The 19913-nt window shown below is 39.9% G+C and overlaps 2 protein-coding genes and 1 long non-coding RNA gene across 5 annotated transcripts in view; 2 read left to right on the top strand and 1 right to left on the bottom strand.

The window, feature by feature from the left end:
- Nucleotides 1–7209, bottom strand: part of MCOLN3 (mucolipin TRP cation channel 3) — a 20072-nt gene extending 12863 nt beyond the window's left edge. Inside the window, exon 1 of one of the 3 annotated variants that reach the window (XR_011002265.1) lies at nt 7142–7193. The gene's annotated coding sequence lies outside the window, so the exon portion shown is untranslated. Of the gene's footprint in view, nt 1–2373; nt 2620–7141 lie in introns of those variants that run through there. The other 2 variants (XM_068199904.1, XM_068199906.1) reach the window with 2 other exon arrangements.
- The window catches only part of DNAI3 (dynein axonemal intermediate chain 3), a 27199-nt gene continuing 9885 nt past the window's right edge, over nt 2600–19913 (top strand). The window contains exons 1-13 of the mRNA XM_068199907.1: nt 2600–2909; nt 8202–8285; nt 8535–8573; nt 11888–12069; nt 12608–12712; nt 13544–13681; nt 15178–15377; nt 15631–15747; nt 16424–16608; nt 17519–17643; nt 17745–17834; nt 18273–18386; nt 19735–19863. Of these exons, the coding sequence (XP_068056008.1) occupies nt 2615–2909; nt 8202–8285; nt 8535–8573; nt 11888–12069; nt 12608–12712; nt 13544–13681; nt 15178–15377; nt 15631–15747; nt 16424–16608; nt 17519–17643; nt 17745–17834; nt 18273–18386; nt 19735–19863 (1803 nt within the window). The 5' untranslated portion in view covers nt 2600–2614. The remainder of the gene's footprint in view (nt 2910–8201; nt 8286–8534; nt 8574–11887; nt 12070–12607; nt 12713–13543; nt 13682–15177; nt 15378–15630; nt 15748–16423; nt 16609–17518; nt 17644–17744; nt 17835–18272; nt 18387–19734; nt 19864–19913) is intronic.
- On the top strand, nt 3158–4143 carry LOC137479455 (uncharacterized). Its single transcript, XR_011002266.1, has 2 exons — nt 3158–3503; nt 3889–4143. It is a non-coding gene; the product is annotated as an uncharacterized lncRNA (long non-coding RNA).

Below are 19913 nucleotides of genomic sequence, written 5' to 3'. Positions count from 1 at the left end.
TTAGCATGGTTTACTCTTGGAAATGGAGCATGACAAATTGCAATTCAGATAAATTACCTGAGAGCATTAACTTGTCATTTGGCAGGATTATGTCTTTCTCTTTTGCCATAAAAGACCCAATGCAAACCACCAGCGATGATGAACCAAACAAAAAGACCAAGAGGTAATTGCATCATGACTAGCCAGAGGCTCACATTTGAGCTCAGTATGAGGGGAAAAGATTAGATGAGAACCTAATAAACATGTTTTGAGACATTACTTTGCATAGTATTCAGCATGTTTACATTTTGATGTGTTACTTAATTCAACATTTTGTAAATGCTTTATAAAGTCTCCCGAACATTTTGTAAATGCTTTATAAAATACTAAAGAACTAGCCAGGAATTTTTTTCAGATGACATTAAGAACAGAGAAGACAGCCTAGGCTGTGAATAAAGGTGTGCCTTATTAGATAGTTTATTTTTGATTCCAGTAAGTATAGTTTTGTATATAACTCAAACAAAAAAATCATCATCAAGATTGATTTTTACAAATGTCCAGACACATCCAGTCTCCTCCAGCAGCCCCTGCACACAGAAGAATAGCATTCTGTTTCAGACATGATTCGAGACCTTCAATTTCCCCAGTTGTCAGGGAATGCAAGAAATGTTTTGAGTCAGCAGTGTAACACTAAGAACAGGCCCATACAGAGGCCGAAAAAGTTCAGCTCCTGTTTTATCAAACTTCCATTGTCCTGCAGGATAGAGTAAAGTCTGCTGTGGTTTCCACTCACCTTTCTCACAGCTGATCCAGCATTTCTAAAATTAAGCCCTACTCTGCCACTGCAATAGTCAGTATCAGTGCATAGTCAATATCAGCAGATTAAAAACAAAACCAAAAATAGTCAATATGAGTGGATTAAAAAACAAAAACAGCAACAGCAAAAAAAAAGAAACCAAACAAAAAACCAAACATCAACAAACGCACTTCTGGCCCCCACGGTGGGCTCGAGGCGCCGTTCCCACAGGCGCAGCCCCGTGCTCCCGCACATCCCGGCCCGGGGTCTCGGCAGCCGGGGCGGTCACAGCCGGGGCGGTCACAGCCGGAGCGATCACTGCGGGCCGGGCCGGGCCCTTCCCTTCCCTCAGCCGCCCTCCCCTTGCCAGCCGCTGCAGGCGGCTCCCAGCACCGCGGGCTGCCGCAGCCTTGCGATGGCACAGGGGCCGACGCGGGAGCCGCCCGCATCCGCATCGCCACCCGCGGCCAGGCCGGGGCTCGGCGTCCCTTCACCGTGGCACCCCAAAGGCGAAGCCTGGGGCCCGAGGGTGCACCCCCGCCCCTCTCCCCGCTGCTAAAGGCTCCCGCGTACCTGCCACCCGGGACGGCTCCTGCCGCTCCCCTGCCTCCGGGGGCTGCCGCCGCCGCGGGGGCGGCCGTGGGAGCGCCGTGCCCGCAGCCGCCCCCGCTCCGCGCCCTCCCGGCTCCGCTCGGCTGGGCAGGAGAGCGCGGCCTCCGCCAGCCCGCCCCGGCCCCTGGGCTGGGCTGTGCCGTGCCGGGCCAGGCTCGGCTGTGCGGGGCTGTGCCGTGCCGTGCCGGGCTCGGCTGTGCGGGGCTGTGCCGTGCCGTGCCGGGCCAGGCTCTGCTGTGCGGGGCTGTGCCGTGCCGTGCCGGGCCAGGCTCGGCTGTGCGGGGCTGTGCCGTGCCGGGCTAGGCTCGGCTGTGCGGGGCTGTGCCGTGCCGTGCCGGGCCAGGCTGTGCGGGGCTGTGCCGTGCCGTGCACACCGGCACACGCGGCCTCTGACACCTTGTGCCGCACATCTCCCTCCTGCCGCACGTGACGGGCGGCTCTCCACACTGTAATACACTTCCTATAGGATGGTAACGCCGGCTCCAGATTTACTGACCTAGGCTTCTCCACCAGGGGAAGTAATGTTGTTATAAATAGCTGTGTCGCACCCGACATAAAAAAACCCCAGACAAACAAAAAAAGCCCCAAAAATCCCTTTCAGGTCACAGAACTGTAGGTGTGAAGGGTAGCTAGTGGTACGGTGAATATGCTGAAGTAATTCCACTTATACACAATTAAGCTATTAAAGTTATTAACTGAACTTCAAAGAGAACAGACTCCTGCCTCCGGTCTGTGCCAGTCCCACTGCACCACGGAAATGATCCCTTGGCACTGCTGCCTGACAAAGAGGATAAACCTCGGGTTATAACTGTGCACAGTCTTCAGCTGCCTAATATGTGCTGCAAGTACCACTCAGAAAACTGGTATAAAAGGAGAAGGGAAAATAAGGCCAAGACCAAAACAAGGAGAGTAGCAGGCATTTTGAGAAAGGGAACTGCCTTGCTGTACAGATTGACAAGGAAGACAGAAGGGACCCTCCTGCTTACCATAAGAAGGAGTGGACGGACCTCGGAGTGGCACCAAGGACCAGCACCGGGTGCTCCGCACAGGGAGAAAGATACTCGGGGGCTCCTTGTGTTTTACATTGCAGCAAGGCAAACTAAATTATTTTTATGCATCCAAAATACAAAATATATAGATTACAAATCGTCATATTAACAAACCGCATCGAATCGCCTCAGTCCCAGCGGGACACGGCCTCAGCACTGCCCGGCAAACACCGAGGCGATGCCTGGGCTGGGGAGTGCGGGTGGCCTGGCCGCAGAGGGGACTGCCGCCGCCTGTCGCCTACACACCCCATCATGCCCCGCGTCGCAGAGTCCCGTCGCCGGGGGCGTCTCCCGCGCACGGCATGCTGGGACGAGTAGTTCTTGTCTGGCGCATCCCTGCACGCTGCCGCCGCGGGGGCGGGTTTGCAGAGCAGGGCGCCGATTGCCTGTCCGAACCGTCAGTCACCGCTGGCCCCTTCGCCATGACTACCGCGCCGCCGGGGCCGCGCCGGGCCGGGGCCGGGGCCGCGCAGGTAGGGGACAAAGGGCACGGAGGGGACCGGCAGCGCTGTGGGAGCGGTGAAAGGTGCCCGACCCCAGAGCACACGGGCAGCAGCCGCAGGGCACAGCCGCTGGCGCGGAGCCCGCCACTGCCCCGTGCCGCCTCCGCCGCCCCTGCCCGCGGCACTGGCAGCGGGCCCGAGGCGGCGCTTCCTCGCTGCCCCTGGGGGCTGTGCCGAAGGCCGGAGCGGAGCTGGGGCTGCAAGCGCTGCCCCGGGCCGCCGCAGGCCCCGGGCCGCCGCAGGCCCCGCCAGTGCACACCCATCCCCGCTCTCCGCACGGGTCTTGGACCAGAGACCCAGCTCCACAGCTTAAAGACGAGACGAGACGGCTGTTTTTCTTACCTCTGCTTAAAGAAGTCCTATCTAATGCAAATTTTTACAATATAGCATTTATGTTTCAAAAGTCGCGACAGTGCAACATATGTTACTGTTTGGTTCCTGGCAGGACCATGTTATGACAACTTCTATGTCACACTTAGTAACTATTAAAGTACCAACCAAATTGTTGCAATATTTTCATAATCTAGACCAGCGGTACTGGCTCATACCAGAAGTTCTGTCTGGGTAAGATAATAGTAAAGCCATATTTCCACTCTTTGCACCCTTTTTTTTTTCCTTTGGATTTGTGGTTTAATTTCTACAGCCAGATGTATTATCATTATTTTTAGTAATCCTCAATTTTTCATCTGTCAGTTTGCCCCGTTAGGTTCTGACACTGCGTGCTTCTGGCAGCTGTCCTGTCCACAGGCAGTATATTTTCAAATTCACGCACTTTATTGTGCAATGAAACACTTCTGCAGTCCTGTTGTTTGTTCCCAGTTGTTTGTTCCACATCCGTAAGCTCATGTGATGCCAGCTCAGTCTCGTGTTAGGACCATGAATCAGCATCCCCTGGTCACTTTCTCTGTGTCCCTTGTGATTTCACTGACTTCTATCATAACATTTTCAGGCTAAAAATAATCCTAGTTCATTCCCAGTACAAAATATGTTCTATGTCTTCAATCATCCTTGTTATACCTTTTCTAATTTTAATCTATTTCTCTTTGAGTAAAAGAGAGAATCAGAACCCAGTATTAGCCAACATTCTAATGAAGCTTTCCATTTTGTTCTCTTATGGCTTTCTTATTAATTCTTAACCTAACTTTACACATATTGTACTTACCATCCCAGATACTCTAACTACACCTACTAGTTTCTATCCAATTACAAAATCAACACTAGGTTCAAGTAAGCCTGATTTAATGAAAAGTTGTAAATATGAAACCAGGTACATCCAAATGTAACTATTTATATGCTGAAATGATTTGGCAGTTGCCAAATCTTCAGCTTTACTCCCTAAAACTTATAAAGTGAAGTTGTGTCCAAATATGCACAAGGATTATTAATAATTTTTAATAATTTTGTATTATTTGCTCTTTGTGTAGAGTAAAATAGAAAAATTTAATTAAAGGCAACATTGGATGTGAAATTCTGGAGAGACAAAGTAATTTTCAATATGGTATTTTTAACAAGTTCCTAAATGTTTACCAACAGAGATGTGTGTTTTAGCCTGCTAGTGATACAACAAAAAGAGCAATTAGCACATGGTTTTGATCCCTTCCTTGTAGTGCTTTTGTAAAATAGACATGCATCCAATTCTTCTGTCATTCCAAATTATATTAAATTACAGTCCTAAAATAGTAATGCACACAAAATTGACCTTAAACCATTCAATTAGGCAACTAATGAATCATTCTGTGTCCTAAAATCAGATGGCATCTTATGCAGAACTGATAGCTAATTAGTTTTTGCCTTTTGCAGTACCTAGCAACTTCATGGATTTGTTTTCAGCTGTAAATGTTTCAGTACATTAAATGAAGGAGAACACTCTGATCTTATTTTTTCTCTTAAGCCTAATGTTCAAAATATTAGAGCCATCTGTAAACAAACTAGGCCATAAAATGTCAAACAAAGTTGTCAAATATTTACCCAGATTTTAGCAATTACATAATGTAACACTGTGTTCCACTGAAAAACTGCTGAAAAACTAGACTGAACATAATTAATGAAACCTAAATATTACTTACTTTCTAAAAATAAAATACATGACAATATTTATGACAGCTGATTTTCAAAAGCTATAATTTTATATAGATTTCACATTCTTATTATATTAATTTAAATGTTGTTTCCAACCTCTTCTCAATAATAGAATCATAAATTTTTATAAATATAATAGAAAGGCATAATACATTTGTGTGTGCCTTGACAAATCCTTTTTAAATAAGCAGTATAGAAATACCCCTAAGAGAATAGGAACTAATCGCAGATTTAAAAATCAATCATTTTCGTCACATTTTCAGACAGTCCACTAATATAGAATGATTTTTTCATGGCTTTCTTGATAGCATTTAGTATTTTGTATAAAAACTTAGGGGGAAAAAGGCAAACCCCCAAACTAAGAAGTAACTACTGAAAATAGTAGCTTTTAATTTACAAATTGTTCAGTTTACACATTGGGACTTTTGTTCTATTATACTTTTCTGGAAGAGGTGAGGTACAAAAGGCTGCTCCTCAAAATATATTTGAAAGTTTGGTGTGTGTGTTTCCTAAGGGAGCACCTGGAGGTTACCATACTCCTATGTAAAAAACAACTTTGCAACTAGGCTTTGTAAATGGCTGTGGGTATGGTCATGCCTCCAGAGAAGCTTCTGGAAGCTCTGCCTGCACTTTCTCTGCAGGCCTTCCCTGTCTGCTGGCCACTGACAACCACATGGCCACAGGATGGCGGAGGCGCAGGGCGATACCGAGCTGGGGATATTGTAAAAGGGGATAAGTAGTGTGTCAGGTTCTGTCTGCTTTCTGGCTGGGAGGTCCTGTGCACCCCAGAGGGGAGCACCACCAGTCCCACCGACTGCTCTGCTCACCTGCAGCCCTTAAACAGGGGCGCTTTTCTCTTAACAAATGCAAATACACGCACCGGGCGCTGACACCAGCTTCACCACCACAGCCCTTCTCTCTGTAGTGCTGCATCTGCCTCCATAACTCTTCCTTTCAGTGAAGGAGAGGAACTGATTACTGGGACACCGTTTTAAAGAGCTTTAACTGTTTTTATAGGTAAAATATACTTGAAATCCTTTGAAAGGAAAAGGATGTTTTTATTTGCAAGTTATTTTTCTAAACATAGGATGTGACTTATGTCAGCCTTCTCAGTGTTTCCTCCATTCATGTGACTTAGAGATTAGGATACTCAGAGGAACTCACTCAAAATTTCCAAACTAGCTTTGTTGCGGTGCATAATTATGAAATGGTGAAGTAAGACATTGTGACTGGAATATATATGAGATGGTTCATATTGTCCTTCAACTAATTTCCACAAGAGCTGCCCTCATCTCCTGTCCTGGAGGGCTGTCTCTCTTACACAGGGGCATAAATGTTGGTTTCAAGTTAGAATAGTCACAGAACCCATTTACAAAATATGTTGCAATTTTTATATGTAAATTATACAAGAAGATAGGTAAGAAACAGCTTTGCACAGCTTTCCTTTTTAAATAAGGAAAAATTAATTTCTTTTGACCATCTGAGTTGATGTGCACTCTCAGTGAGGTAGGCCTAAGAGTTTCAGAACTATAAGCTAAGCATATTGTATAAGTTCCGTTGAAAGATTATACATATATATGAATATATTAAAAAATATATATATGAAAATATGAAAATATATTGGCTTACACAGAACTATGGTAACAGTGTTTCTACTCCTGTATTAGACAAAAAGACTGTGAGAATGAAGGCAAAAAAATTTGCAACTTTCTCCTTAGATTCATTATATATGATTGGGGGGGGTTGGGGGGGTTTAAAACATCATCCCATGCTCACAGACTGCTCACTATTAAAGTCAACACTGAAATTTACCTTGAGCTCATGGGAGGCCAACATGTATCCCAAACCTCAGCTATTCCATCAGGTGATAATTCATGACCTATATCTTGCCATCAGTGGCCATCTCCATACTAAAATTTAGATCAGAAGCTAAGATTATATTGCTTGTTTCTGGAGTATTTGAGAACTGTGTTACAAAACAGTAAACCACTGTTTCTCAGTCTGGGTATGCCACTGAAATTGCAAATGTACAGGCCACGGCATGTTTGTTTTAGCATTAATTATTTTTAGGCTGTTCATAAGGAAACCCTCGCGACAGAACATTTATTTTATAAATAAATCACCTTTTTACCTTAAGCGTCTTGACAGTAAATGTACTGTTGATGTGCACAGGCAGACAGGCTGTAGCTCCTATAAGAGATAATCAGAAGTAGTTATGTCATGCCTGCGTTCCTGAAGGTGCCATCTCTTTCTGTCCTATCTGCATCTACTTTCCTCTTGTTATTGGTAAAATTGTAATAGCACCCCAACACTGTACGTGCTCTGTAGACATTTTTAAAAATGCTTCCTCTCCCAGTCAGTTTACAGTGTTAAAAAGTGTGAACATGGAGGAAAGGATGAAAACAAAGTGAGAACCCCATTGTCCTTATCCCATCTGAACACCTCTGGCTCTTCAATATTAACATCAAACATTTTTATCACTGCCAAGAGAATTTGGGCCATCCTGATGTAGTTGTTCCATCGGCTGCTATGTGAGCACCTCCCACATGATGGTGCTGTCCAGCCTGAGCAGAGGGCAGGCTGATCTGCATTTCTTCTTGCCATGGAACTGAGTGTTTCCTGCACTTCTGTTCTAATCCTTTCTCCAGATATTGAGATGAAGGAGAGCAAATGAAACAGGAGTAGCCTTCTGTACAATATCATCTCCTGCTGTGTGGTTGCTACATTTAATCAGGCACACATCTTCTTCCTGAGCTTGTCATCCACAGAGCTACACAGAAAAATAAACGACAAACAGAAATGCTTTGTGCAGCTGAGTAATGATTTACACTTACAAACATTGGGACAAACATTTATAACTGGTGAATTTTCACCCATGCTCTTCCCACTTCATCTCAGGTCCCTAGCTTTCAGTAAGGGAAACCTCTATCCTAATTTAACCTGCCACTATTTTGGACAATCAGTGTTCATTTTTAAACACTCTGGGCAAAAGAAAATTTTCCATCTATTACACATGGTATGAAAATACAGCTTATGACTTAAAACTATGAAACATACCTTTATCTGCATATGAAAATATTACTATAATTATAAGCTACATAAAGTCTTGGACCAAATTTTCACTTACACATGGTGCATTCTGTTATCTATTTAAAATTATTAATTATACTTATCTTTCTCTAGAGAAATCTGAAAAAATGTCAAAAAAAGTCAAATCCAGCAAGACCACCTTGAAAGGTTCAAAAACACCGGCAAAGAAACAAAAAGGTAAAACAAAGCTAAGGAATCGTGAAAAGGAAAAAGAAACACATCTTGGTATGTAAGGTTCAGCAACAATGAAACAAGCAGCAACCTGGGCTCACATGAGATCTACCTTAATTATTTTGGCCCCATGCATTAAAAAAACATGAGATCAATTAGAATATGCTATTTTATATAAATAACTGAGAGAGGTAAAATGACTCATTATAATTCTGTAACCAACAATGCTGATAACATCATGTCATTATATTTCAGGTAAAAAGGATGAAGTTGATCTTTCTATGGCCAGTATAGGTAAGTGCTATGATGACTGAGCTTTAAAGTAGTAGTCATGGAATACTCAAAGCATTTTGAAGCTTCAGTGTTACTAATGCAGGAAATAAAAATATTTTTTAATGAATGTGAAAACATAGAAACTATTAAGAAACGCAGCTATCACAGTAATTACAGTGGCTCTCTGAGTGGTAGGCAGTGCAGCAGGAAGCAGGTATGGGTTTTAGAAGAGGTTCTTTTCTTAGTTTGAGAGGAGTTGGGATGGGGGAAAATAAGCATCATAACAGAATTATAGGGTGCAAAATCTTTGCATCTAGAAATAGTTTAGCAATTGAAAGAAAACCATGATTTTTTAATAATTCATTAATTTTTGATCGTTTTCAAACCATTATTAAATTTAATGAGAAGATTATTTTAGGAAACCACTTGTGGTTCTCAATCATAGATACCAACAGACATCAATTAGCATATTTTTTCTTTGTAGCGGAAAAAAATTAACCATTTAAAAGTCACAATTTGACTTATGTTCAAGTAAAGTTCAGTTTGTGCAATTATCCCTCAGACATAACTTAAATTGATATCGAAGTAAAATTTATCTAGTTTACAGGAACAGTCCAAAGGGTTATCTTATTAATTGGCTTGTAACAATACAGCTTTTACCGTTAAAAGCTAAAACAAGAAATACACAAACTAGGTAATTCTAAAAGAAACTGTAAATCATTTGTTTTCCTCCATAATCCTCTGAGCACTGGATGAAAATTGTTCTCTGGTTAGCATGACCAAAATGGCTAAGCTGCAGTTAATGAAAATGCACAAAAAGTAATCCCTCTGATGATTAAAGTGGTACTTTAAAAATTGTGTTTTCAGTGTTCCAGGAGATAGTTAGTCAGAGAGGATTGTACCTCCACCTACTGGCAAATGGGGTTAGAGCTCTAACAGCTAAAGTACTGCTAGGAGCGTGTTGCTGAAAGCAGGAAAACAACACTGGTGTAAGGAAACACTGCCTGAGCAAGATTTAAACACCGTGCACGCGATCCTTAGGCCTGCAAGTGTTCTTTACTTCTTCCTTAGAGTTTCTTGGTCTTTTGTGAAGTTCTCCTAGCACTAAGAGCTGCTGCCTGTTACAAATGATACAGGAACAATTTACAAATAGAAAAACAATGTGAAGCCTATGATCAGATGTTGCACACTTTTTACTGGAAAAGAACATTCAATAAAAATATTCATAATGTAAGAACTCCAGTATCTGCTCCTTATATTATAGATTCTGTTAAAAATAATATTCTGCAATATGAAATTTTAATTCTTTAGACTGAAAGGTGTAATTTTGTTTCTGATCATTACCTTGTTTTTAGCTTGGGCTTATAGCAATAGAGTGATGGAAAAAATGCACTTAGAGTATCTGTCATACTCTGTTTCCTCTTGAAGTGATGTCCATAGTATTCTTGCTTAACTTTAATGCATGTTTGTATTGTTTCATTTGGCAATGAAAACTACATCTCTTTAAAAGGATTTTTTTTAGCATTAGCATTTGTGCACGAGGCTGTATACATAATTCAGAATTTAAAAAACAGCACCATAAAAGCTTATTGTTACAAACAATAATGTCTGAAACAACCATTACTCCTAGCTTGGATTTTTGAGGTCTGGTGTTAGCAGCAGTGAGTTTGGACCAGATGACTTGTAGGTCTTTTGCAATCAACATCCCTATGATTCTGTATTTTTTTGAAGCATCCACACAAGCCTGTGCATGCTACTAACAGATGGTATGTGCAATGAAATAAGTAGTGGACACTAAGTAATCCATGCTTGGAACAGCGTAGCATGCACCAGAAACATCAGGCATGCCATTAACTTTAGTGATGACTATGGCAGAGCAGATGCAGTGGATGCAGTGGAGTAGCAGCACTGTAAGATTTTAAAGGATAAATGTCAGATTCATCAAACATAATATGTTATGTGCTAGGATTATGCAGAGATTAAGGAGGATTTATCGTTTTGTTAGTCCTTGTTGGCTTAGAGATGACTTCTCAAAACGTGCTGACACAGCTGGTCACAATCATAATTTGAGGTATGTCAACTTCTCTTCAAGGCATGCACAAAGAGGAAAAACCCCACAGGTGCTGGGAATTAAGATAAAAGACTAAGTAATTTAAACTAAGAAAAGAGACTGAAACAAAGATAGAAAGTATCAGCTATTATCACAACAGCCAGCACATTTCAATAGAGAAAAACAGTACGCAGTATACATGTCCCTAAGTCTTTTTGTTTCCAGTTCACCAAAAAGATGAACATCTGCTAACCTTCTCAGGCAAAAATGTAGTGGCCTTCACGAGGAATGCTCTTACTAGAGCAGCTGAGACAGAGCATGAGTCTGCTAGCAGGGCAGTATAGCAAAGGAGGAGTCTCAGGGGCAGGATTCAACTAGCTGGGCCTAGAGTGATCTTAGCCCCTTAGAGCAGTAATGCAAGCTGGAGACAGAATATGTATCGTGAGAAAAACCAGCATTACCCACACTGCCTAACTTACATACAGCTGGCATACACGATAAGAAGAACTGCATATTATCCTCAGATTGAGTGTTTAGAGAGCATAGCTGACAGGTCACCTAACTGCATCCAGCCTCCTCCAAACCAATGAAGATGTCCATGCTAGCACAAGGATAAGAAATATCTTGTTCTGAGTTAATATGAATGAACCTAACAGACATCACGTGTGTAGAATACAACAGCTGTATATTCTCCAGTAGAACTGAAAATAAATATCTGACTTTAATCTCAGTGAGCTTGCCTTAGTCTAATTTGATTAGTGAGAAATAGCGTCTCCTGCACTCTGAACTCAATGGGAGCAAGATGAAAGTCCAAAATCAGAAAAGCATCCTTACTTGGGAGAAGCCTCACCTAGATTAAACTTAATTAAGCTTAATATGGTGCTGCCCTACAAGGAAGGACCACAGGGTATTTATTCAAAGGCTTTCTTAAGTCAGAACCATGTGGTTTTGCCCTTAATATATTAAAATATATATTATATTAAAACCAACCCATTAAAGATTTTTCACTAAAGTTGCTAATAACCTGTTCCTGCAAATAAATCAAGAAGGAAAAAAGCCCCCCATACCAGGGAAATCATATTCATTATGTGCAAAATGTTGGGTAGAGTATTTTCAAAGATTAATAAAGTATATACAATTTGTATTGTGTTTCAATAGCAAAAGCAAAGCTGAGAGATTCAAAGGCAATATGCTAGAGACAATAAAGACATAGAGTTATCAAAGTATACATGCATGTTTAAACAACACTCTGAAGTTATCGTGCAATTTTGCTTTTTTTTCAAAGGCCACCCAGAAATCTTTCCTTTGCTTTTGAATGTAAAGACCCAAGAGATTTTTAATTGCCGACCTGATGACGATGTCACAGAAGAAAATTATTTCAAGTATATTAAAAAAGAGGACATAATTCAAGACCTGAAAACAAGAGCTAAATCTTCTGATTTCCACCCTCTCAAAAAAGTTATCCTAGTATGTAGCAGATTTCATTCTCACTTTAAGACTTATGCTCTCAGTGTCCATTCTTTTGAAGAATGGGTCTGTTCTTGTTTGACTCTGTGTAAACACACTGATGCTGTAATATCTGAGTGCTAGAGGTCATGGACCATTGTTGACTCAAAGTTTCTCATGGCTTGCCATGTATTTTTTCTACTAACTTCAGACTGAAGATATGCTAAAAATAACATAAATACTATTGGTTTTGATTCTGTGAACTGACAGAGCTTCACATATTTGGCTTCCCCTAATTCATGGCCTATTTATTGAGAATCATTAAAACTGTTTATTTCCTGTTTAATTGTCTGTATAAAAGATTATTTTTTCCCCAGACTTATTTTTATTACAAAATAAACCCCATCTATTCCTATCAATTGCCACATGAAATTCTCTGCTAAGAATACAAAGTTAACTTAAGATACTAAATTGGTGGTAGCTTTTCCAGTCACAGCCTCCTGTTTATTTTGAATATTACTTGTTTTCAGACTTCCACTATTTTTTTTCATTAAAATAGGAATATCCAGGGGAAGAACTCTTGGTAGTTTTTGATCCCAGCTTCCAGTATGGAGAGAACTTTTATCTTGTTGCTTCTGAAGAAGCCAAGGAAAACTTTCTACAGGTAAAATCCAAGTATACCAGAGCATTGTTCTATCTATGAATATTTCAGAATCTAGTCTCAAACAAAGATGTCAGGAATGGTATTGTTAAGAACCCAGTATTTCTCTAATGGTTAAGCTGATCATGGAAACATATGTGTATCACTGTAAAAACATATTTTATTCTGAGAAGGGCTAAATTAATTTTTGCATTTTACTTCAGAGGGCCTGTATAACCACCACTGCTGCATTTTTATCATAAGCATTCATTTTCTCTGCCAATAATCAGTTTTCTCAGGCATAAAAATAACAGAAAATAAATAATATAGTGTGTTTTCAAAGAAGTATTATACTTCATTTTCATAATATCTATGAATATATTCTTCAAATCATGAACATGTTCCTGAGTTGCAAATAGCCCTAGATAAATAGAGCTTGTACACTGCACTGTAGGAGAATATTTATAGAAAGATTATATAACTTTTCAATATGAGTTTGCCATCCAGCATCAGGGAATCAGGAGAAGTAAAATTAAGAAAAGTAAAATGCTGTTCCAGGCCAGAGAGCGTAATGGAAAAAAGCCCTATAAATTCTTTTTATATAAAATTATTTGTTTTCAAGACAACAGTCTCTCTTTAGTAGTTAAATATTAAATATTATTGGAAAATTCGAATGCACAAATGAACAGGACCTAAGCCAGCCCTGCCCAGGGGCACAGTATACCCAGACTCACTGCACTGAGACAAAAATAAAGAATGTGTGAGTGAAGACTGAAACCTGGGTTTCTAGTTAATACTTACATTTTAGTAACAAAATTTTGAAAAAGTACCATTTCTCACTGTTTGATATCACAGTCTTTAGCAGCTGCAGAAGAAAGAGAAGAAACAGAAGAAGAAAACAGAGAGGAAACTCTGGAAGTCCACAAACCTTGGGTTTCCCTTGGCAGTGAAAAGGAGGTTGAAGAAGAATCTGTTAAAGAAAGGGGTACAAAGGTCAGAATAAACAGATGTTAGTCAATGAAATAAATATAAACCCCCTATGTTTATTTTAAGTTCCTTAAAAAAAGTCAGGAAATTAGAAGCTGTAATCCTAGTTTTTCTTGAGGTCTTTCAATAAAACTAACAGAGGGAACTAGAGAAATAGCTAAACTTTTAACAAAAGCTGAATGTGCTGCAGAAACTTTTATTTTGAACTCTGTTCTCTCTAAGTCTTGCAAATAAGGCATGTATCACTGCATTGGACATAACTAATTTTTAAGGTGTAAGGTCAAAAGTCCTGATCACATTTGGTGATTGGCACCTCTGCCACTTTTTGCTCAATTTACCAAATGGCCAGATGACAATGGGAGTCATTGCTCTGTTTCCATGAAGCTCAGTGAACAGTTCTAGTATATGAATGGCATTTAAGTAGCATGCAACAATCTTTAAGCATCCTCAGGTATTACAAGCTGACTTTACAGAAGAACATATTTAATTACATCTACAGATTATATATATATTTATATATAGAGAGAGAAAATTACATGTCCAAAAACTAGATCCACTCACAGCTGTCACCTAAGTGGTGATGTGTGGGGCATCTCCAAGTATCTAACTGTCCATGAGTGATTTTTACTCAGTACCTAAGTCCCTCTTCAGGGAAGACTGGCAAAGTTTTGATAGTTCTCAGCAACTGAACATCTTGCTTACACCTAAAAAGATGTCTGATTGTTCTAAAGCTATCTCACAGTCATTCAATTTAACACATTCACAGTCTAAGAATTCTGTATTCTCCATTCTGCATTGTTGGCAAGATCCACTCAAAAGCATTTTTAGCTTAATTTCCTTTCCAATTCTGTGGGAGATGCTAGGAAAAAGTACCTGGATATGAAACCAAGACAAAGCAATACCTCTCTACTGCCTGAAATCAAGTGTCTACTTCTCTTTGTGGGCAGAAGTCAAGACATGTCCCTCCATCCTTCCTAGTTCTCAACATAAGGAAATTCCTCTGAACTTTTCTGTATCTTCTTCAGAGTACTTTTCTCACCCTAGGCACTGCAAAGGAAGTTGAAATACCTCTCCCAAAGTTGAGAATTCCACCAAGAGGGAAGAGCTGAAAATTAGGTCTTGGAAGCCTACTTCAGTATTACATAAGTCTTCCTGCAAATAAATCTTTAATTAAATATGCAGTTTTGATACTGGATGAATTAGAAAATGTAATTCCCTTGTCCCACTAGCAGTAATCCAAAAATGCAAAATCCAAATTTTGTAATCCAGTAGTGTTTGCAGTAATCCAAAAACTTCCAGTTTTACAAATACAAACCTGTCTATTACTTATGTAGTTTATTTATAAGAGCACTTCAGAATTTCAAAATGCAGAAATATGAGTAAGCTCAATGCAGAAATCATTAATGGAACTAATTCTACAATTATATGAATGCAGCCATTTTAAAGAATGAACTTCCCAAAAGCTTTCTTTTCTGCTAGCCATGGAAATGTATCTTTTCCAGATTAAGTACAAGATCTCTCGAGTTCGCAGGAAGTTTGGTGCACCCATTACATTTACTGACAAGAATGCTTCAGATGAAAAAGACAGCTATGCTGAATGCACGGCCTATGAAGATGATACTTTTAGTATTAAAATTCTTGAAAGGGATGTGGGGGTGCAAATGGTTCCAAAACTAAGAGAAACTAGTACTCAGACAAAATGGTAAGTATGAGAAAACATTTATAAGCTTATTTATTAAGCTATGTACTGTTTCTTATCTCAATTAAAATTCTGGAGTTATTCAGTTGCAAACTGATTAATAGAACAAAATTGGATGCTCTGTTTGCATTTTTTTTCTTAAATATTTTCTAAAAAGCATCTAGAAAAACTATATATTTAAATTTTACACATTACATAGGTTTCAGTCTTTGAAATGTTTTCTATACTTACTTTCAAATTTATTCCAATCGGGTAGGACCTATCCAAAAAATGCATCCACGCAGTATTATCCAAGGCAGTTGTCAAATGAAGCAAAAGCAGAGAGTCTGTCATCTGAGACACTGAAAAAATTTCTTACAGCAGCACATTTAAGGTAAAATTATTGCAGCAGAACATTTGAAGACTACCTGAAATAATACAGAATACACGCAAGTACTCTTGTCTGAATGGATCATTGGTCTAGTCAAATACCAATTTTATTTTTTGTTTCTATATACTTTTTTCCTTTTTTATGATTATAATATTAACAAACAATAACTTAATACTTGTTTATATGACAATAACCATGAAGTCTATGCTATATGGATATGAATGTTGCCTTAAATAGATTTCAGAACTGCTAAAGTTGATAGCGATACATCTTTTCAAACAAACTGCAAAGCTGATCTTTCAAACACTGCCCACTCAAGCAGATGGTTGTGCAGTGAGCAAAGGTGTTGTTCTACCCATGATTATGCCCTTAGCCACGTCCCATTAAGTAGGACAAGTCCTACTTAATGACATTTTTTGCACAAAGAATTGTACAATGGTTCTGTATTTGGTCCACAAAGAAACAGAGTTAAATTCTTGATACAGTAGCTATTTCTGTTCAAACAGAAGATTGTTTCCTTGCAGTGATACATCACTGAGGAATTGATACTTGATTTAACTAATGTGATCATAATTTTGTGAAAAACAGAAGCTACCTCTTTACAGAAATATTTGTAATTCTACTGTTGAGTAGTCACATCTGGATTATTGAAGTGTTAACTGTTCTTTTCACAAAACAGAGTGGAAATTGCACTGCAGCAAAATGAAATTATGAACGTTTTTTTTGATGACTGGAAGGCCCTAGCAGAAGACCAAGAAGAAGGCAAGCCAGATGTTTATCTTAAAGAATACCAGTCATTTACAGATGTGCAGCATCTCAAGAACAGAAGCATTAGCTGCGTTCGCTGGCATCCAACCATTTATGGTAATGCAGTTACAGTCCTGATTTGAGTCAATTACAGGTCTTAAATGACAGCTATAAAATATGCATCTTTCATAAAATCATCAGCTTTCAAATTTAAAAAGAAATCAAAACTGATTTAGTATGTCTGTTTGAATTGCCAGTTTGAGGCAAAAAGGAAAATGAGACAAATTCTTTGTAGAAGTCATATGGGCCATGCCAAGTCTTTACCCTAATGTATAAGTGGAGAGTATAGGTAAGAGAAATTTCCCCCATGAGGCTCATTTAAGCAGGGCTGTGGTGCCAGACTCTTCAAATGGCCTTGCATACTGTTGTGCTTGTGCCCATGCTTGGCTCTCATAGCACGCCCAATACTGGTGTGGAATGTCACCATGGGCACAGCTCTGCCAAGTGCCAGAGAGCATCACAAGACACACGAAATGTCAACTCCTGCTCCCTGCTGTGCATTATTACTCTGCATGGCCAGACCTAAAGGCACAATTAAGTTCTATAAGAATGCCCCAGCTCCCAGCATACTACTAGCCAACACTGCAGTCTGGGTGAGAAAATGAATTGGGTTACAAAGATTTGTTTTCATGGTGGGTGGCCAGGACTACATGCCTGTCCCATCATTTCAGGTGCAGTATTACACCATTGAGGAGCATGAGCAAAAAAAAGAGGAGTTTTATCCTGATGCATAAGTTCTATGACTCATTTTAAAATAACCTAGTGTTAAGTAACAAAAATAGTCTCCTTAAAGTAGATCTGAAAAAAAGGTAGCATACATGGTTGGTTTATTTGGAGTTTCTTTCCTGCTAAGTGGGTTTTCTTCACTGTATTCAGAAGGTATAAATATAAGTTATTTAGGATAATTATCAATGTGTTGAAACATGAATTGTCTCTTCTGAGAAAATTTATTTTCTCTTTTGATTAGGGATTATAGCACTGTCAGCAAGACAGCAGTCTTCATATGAAGAACAAGTTAACCTTTCTAATAAATCATTGCTACACCAGCCAGTTATACTTCTCTGGACTTTGTTTGACCCTCTCTGCCTCCAGGTATTTAATTATGACTTTTAAATATGCCAAGTATTTAAATAACATGAGAACAAATAAATAGTGTGACTATTTCTCAACTATTTTGTTTTTCTTCTCTCTAGTTGGTGTTGACGGCTCCTGAAGACATTTGCTGCTTTCAGTTCAGTCCAAGTGATCCAAATATCATTGCCGGTGGCTGTGTCAATGGACAGGTTTCGCTCTTGAAAAATAAAATTGCATATTTCTGTATTTTCTTCCAGTATAAAAATAAGGGTGAAGAGATGTATTCAACATCTAAAGTAACACATAGAGAGACAGAAGACAGATGTCACAGAATCTTGAAACTCTCTTATCCTGGACTGAAGCTATGTCTGGTTATTCCATAGCTGAGCCATTACTGTACAATGCTTCTTTGTAGTACTGATAAATAGGTCAAGTCATAAAGACTTGTTTTTAGAGACAAATGTAACCTTTTTTCTCATTCCATCAAGCTGAAAATACTTCAAAGACTTCCTAAATTCTAGTGCAGAAAGTAAATTTCTTCTGCTTCCCCAAACCTCCATGATTTGGAAAAAAAAAGTGTATTAATGCACAGGGTATTAATACACATAGACAAATATAATTTGTAATATAGTAATTTATCATTGTAGGTTGTATTGTGGGATATTTCTAAACATGAAGAAAAGCTGGAAAGTACAAAGCCTGTTGCTAATGAAATAATTGACTCGTCCGAGGATGAGCCAAGAGCAGCAGCAGCGACTGAGGTAATTCCAGAGCTGATGGTTGGATATGGTGTACAGGGGTTCCCCAGCAGTGAGCACTGGCAGCACAGAACACCGGCCGAATCCTGGGCTGCAACCAAAGCAGTGTGGCCAGCAGGGCAAGGGAGGGATTCTGCCCCTAGTCTGCTATGGTGAGATCCCACACAGAGCACTGCATCCAGCTCCGGTGCCCCCAACATAAGAAGGACATGGAACTGTTGGAGCAAGTCCAGGGAAGGACCACACAGTTGATAAGAGCACTGGAGCACCTCCTCTACAAAGGCAAGCTGAAAAAGTTGGGGCTGTTTAGCCTGGAGAAGAGAAGGTTGCATGAAGACCTCATAGCAACCTTCCAGTATCTGAAGGGAATCTAGAGGGGAAGCCAGAGAAGGACTCTTGGTTTGCAACTGTAGTGACAGGACAATGAGTAATGGGTAAAAATTAAGAGAGGAAATTTAGGTTAGATATCAGGAAGAAATTGTTTCCTTTGTGAGGGTGGTGAGACACTGGCACAGGTTGCCCAGGGAGGCTGTGGTTGCCCCAACCCTGACAGTGTTCAAAGCCAGGTTGGATAAGGCCTTGAGCAACCTGGTCTAGTGGGACGTGTCCCTGTCCATGGCTGAGGGGTTGGGACTAGAGGATCTTAATGTCCACTCCAACCTCTTAACATTCTATGATTCTATGAAATCAAGGTAACAGCGGTTAAAATGGTAAAAGCTTCTATTGTAAGTATATTGCAGTGTATCTGTATGTCTGTGGAGGAAAAACAGATGAGGGTATCCTGACTCAAAAGAGAGGAGTAGATATCCTTTGCAATGAGACACTAGAAAGGATAAGAAACCTGATGAGTTCATGAAATCATACAATTATCACAATTATCAGGTATAATTTCTACCTGATTATTATAGCTAAAAAGGTTTACTGCATTTTGTGCAACTTATGTTTCAGTGAGTCTGTTCTTTAATGGGCACCAATAGACCCTCCACTCTTAGCTTACAAAGCCTGTCAAATACAGATATTGTTCGTTATTGAAAGCAATACTGAAAATATTCTAGGTGTTTATGAACAGAGAAGCAGAAGAAAGCCCTAAGAGAGGAGACATTAATGATGTCTGCATGTCTGGGGAGGTGTGTTGGAAATCTATTTAGAGCTTTATATCCAAAGGCCTGTTTTGATGCTTTGCTTTTTTTTTTTCCCTCAAATGGAATGTATTAGACCCCTAAAAATTTCTATAAACTGATCTGGAATACGTGAAAAATTGTTAACAGTATGCACAGTAACCTTTTATTCTTTGATAGATCTATTTTATTTTGAAAACATACTAAGATATCTTTTCTTCAAACATTTCTAGCCATCACCTAAGCAAGTCCAGCAGAGTAGCACAGAGCCACCTCTAGTGAGACACTGTGCAGCCTCTTCCACACCGTATTGTCATACAAAGCCAGCAACAGATGTACAATGGCTACCATGTAACTTTGAGGTGAGTTCAAAAATTCACTTCTTTTTATTGCTTTTCTAATCTCCTACCTC

This window comes from Anomalospiza imberbis, chromosome 9, assembly GCF_031753505.1.
Source record: "Anomalospiza imberbis isolate Cuckoo-Finch-1a 21T00152 chromosome 9, ASM3175350v1, whole genome shotgun sequence".
NCBI classification, from domain to species: Eukaryota; Metazoa; Chordata; class Aves; order Passeriformes; family Viduidae; genus Anomalospiza; species Anomalospiza imberbis.
The sequence above is the reverse complement of the archived record's forward strand: the minus strand, read 5'-3'. Positions and strand labels throughout refer to the sequence as shown.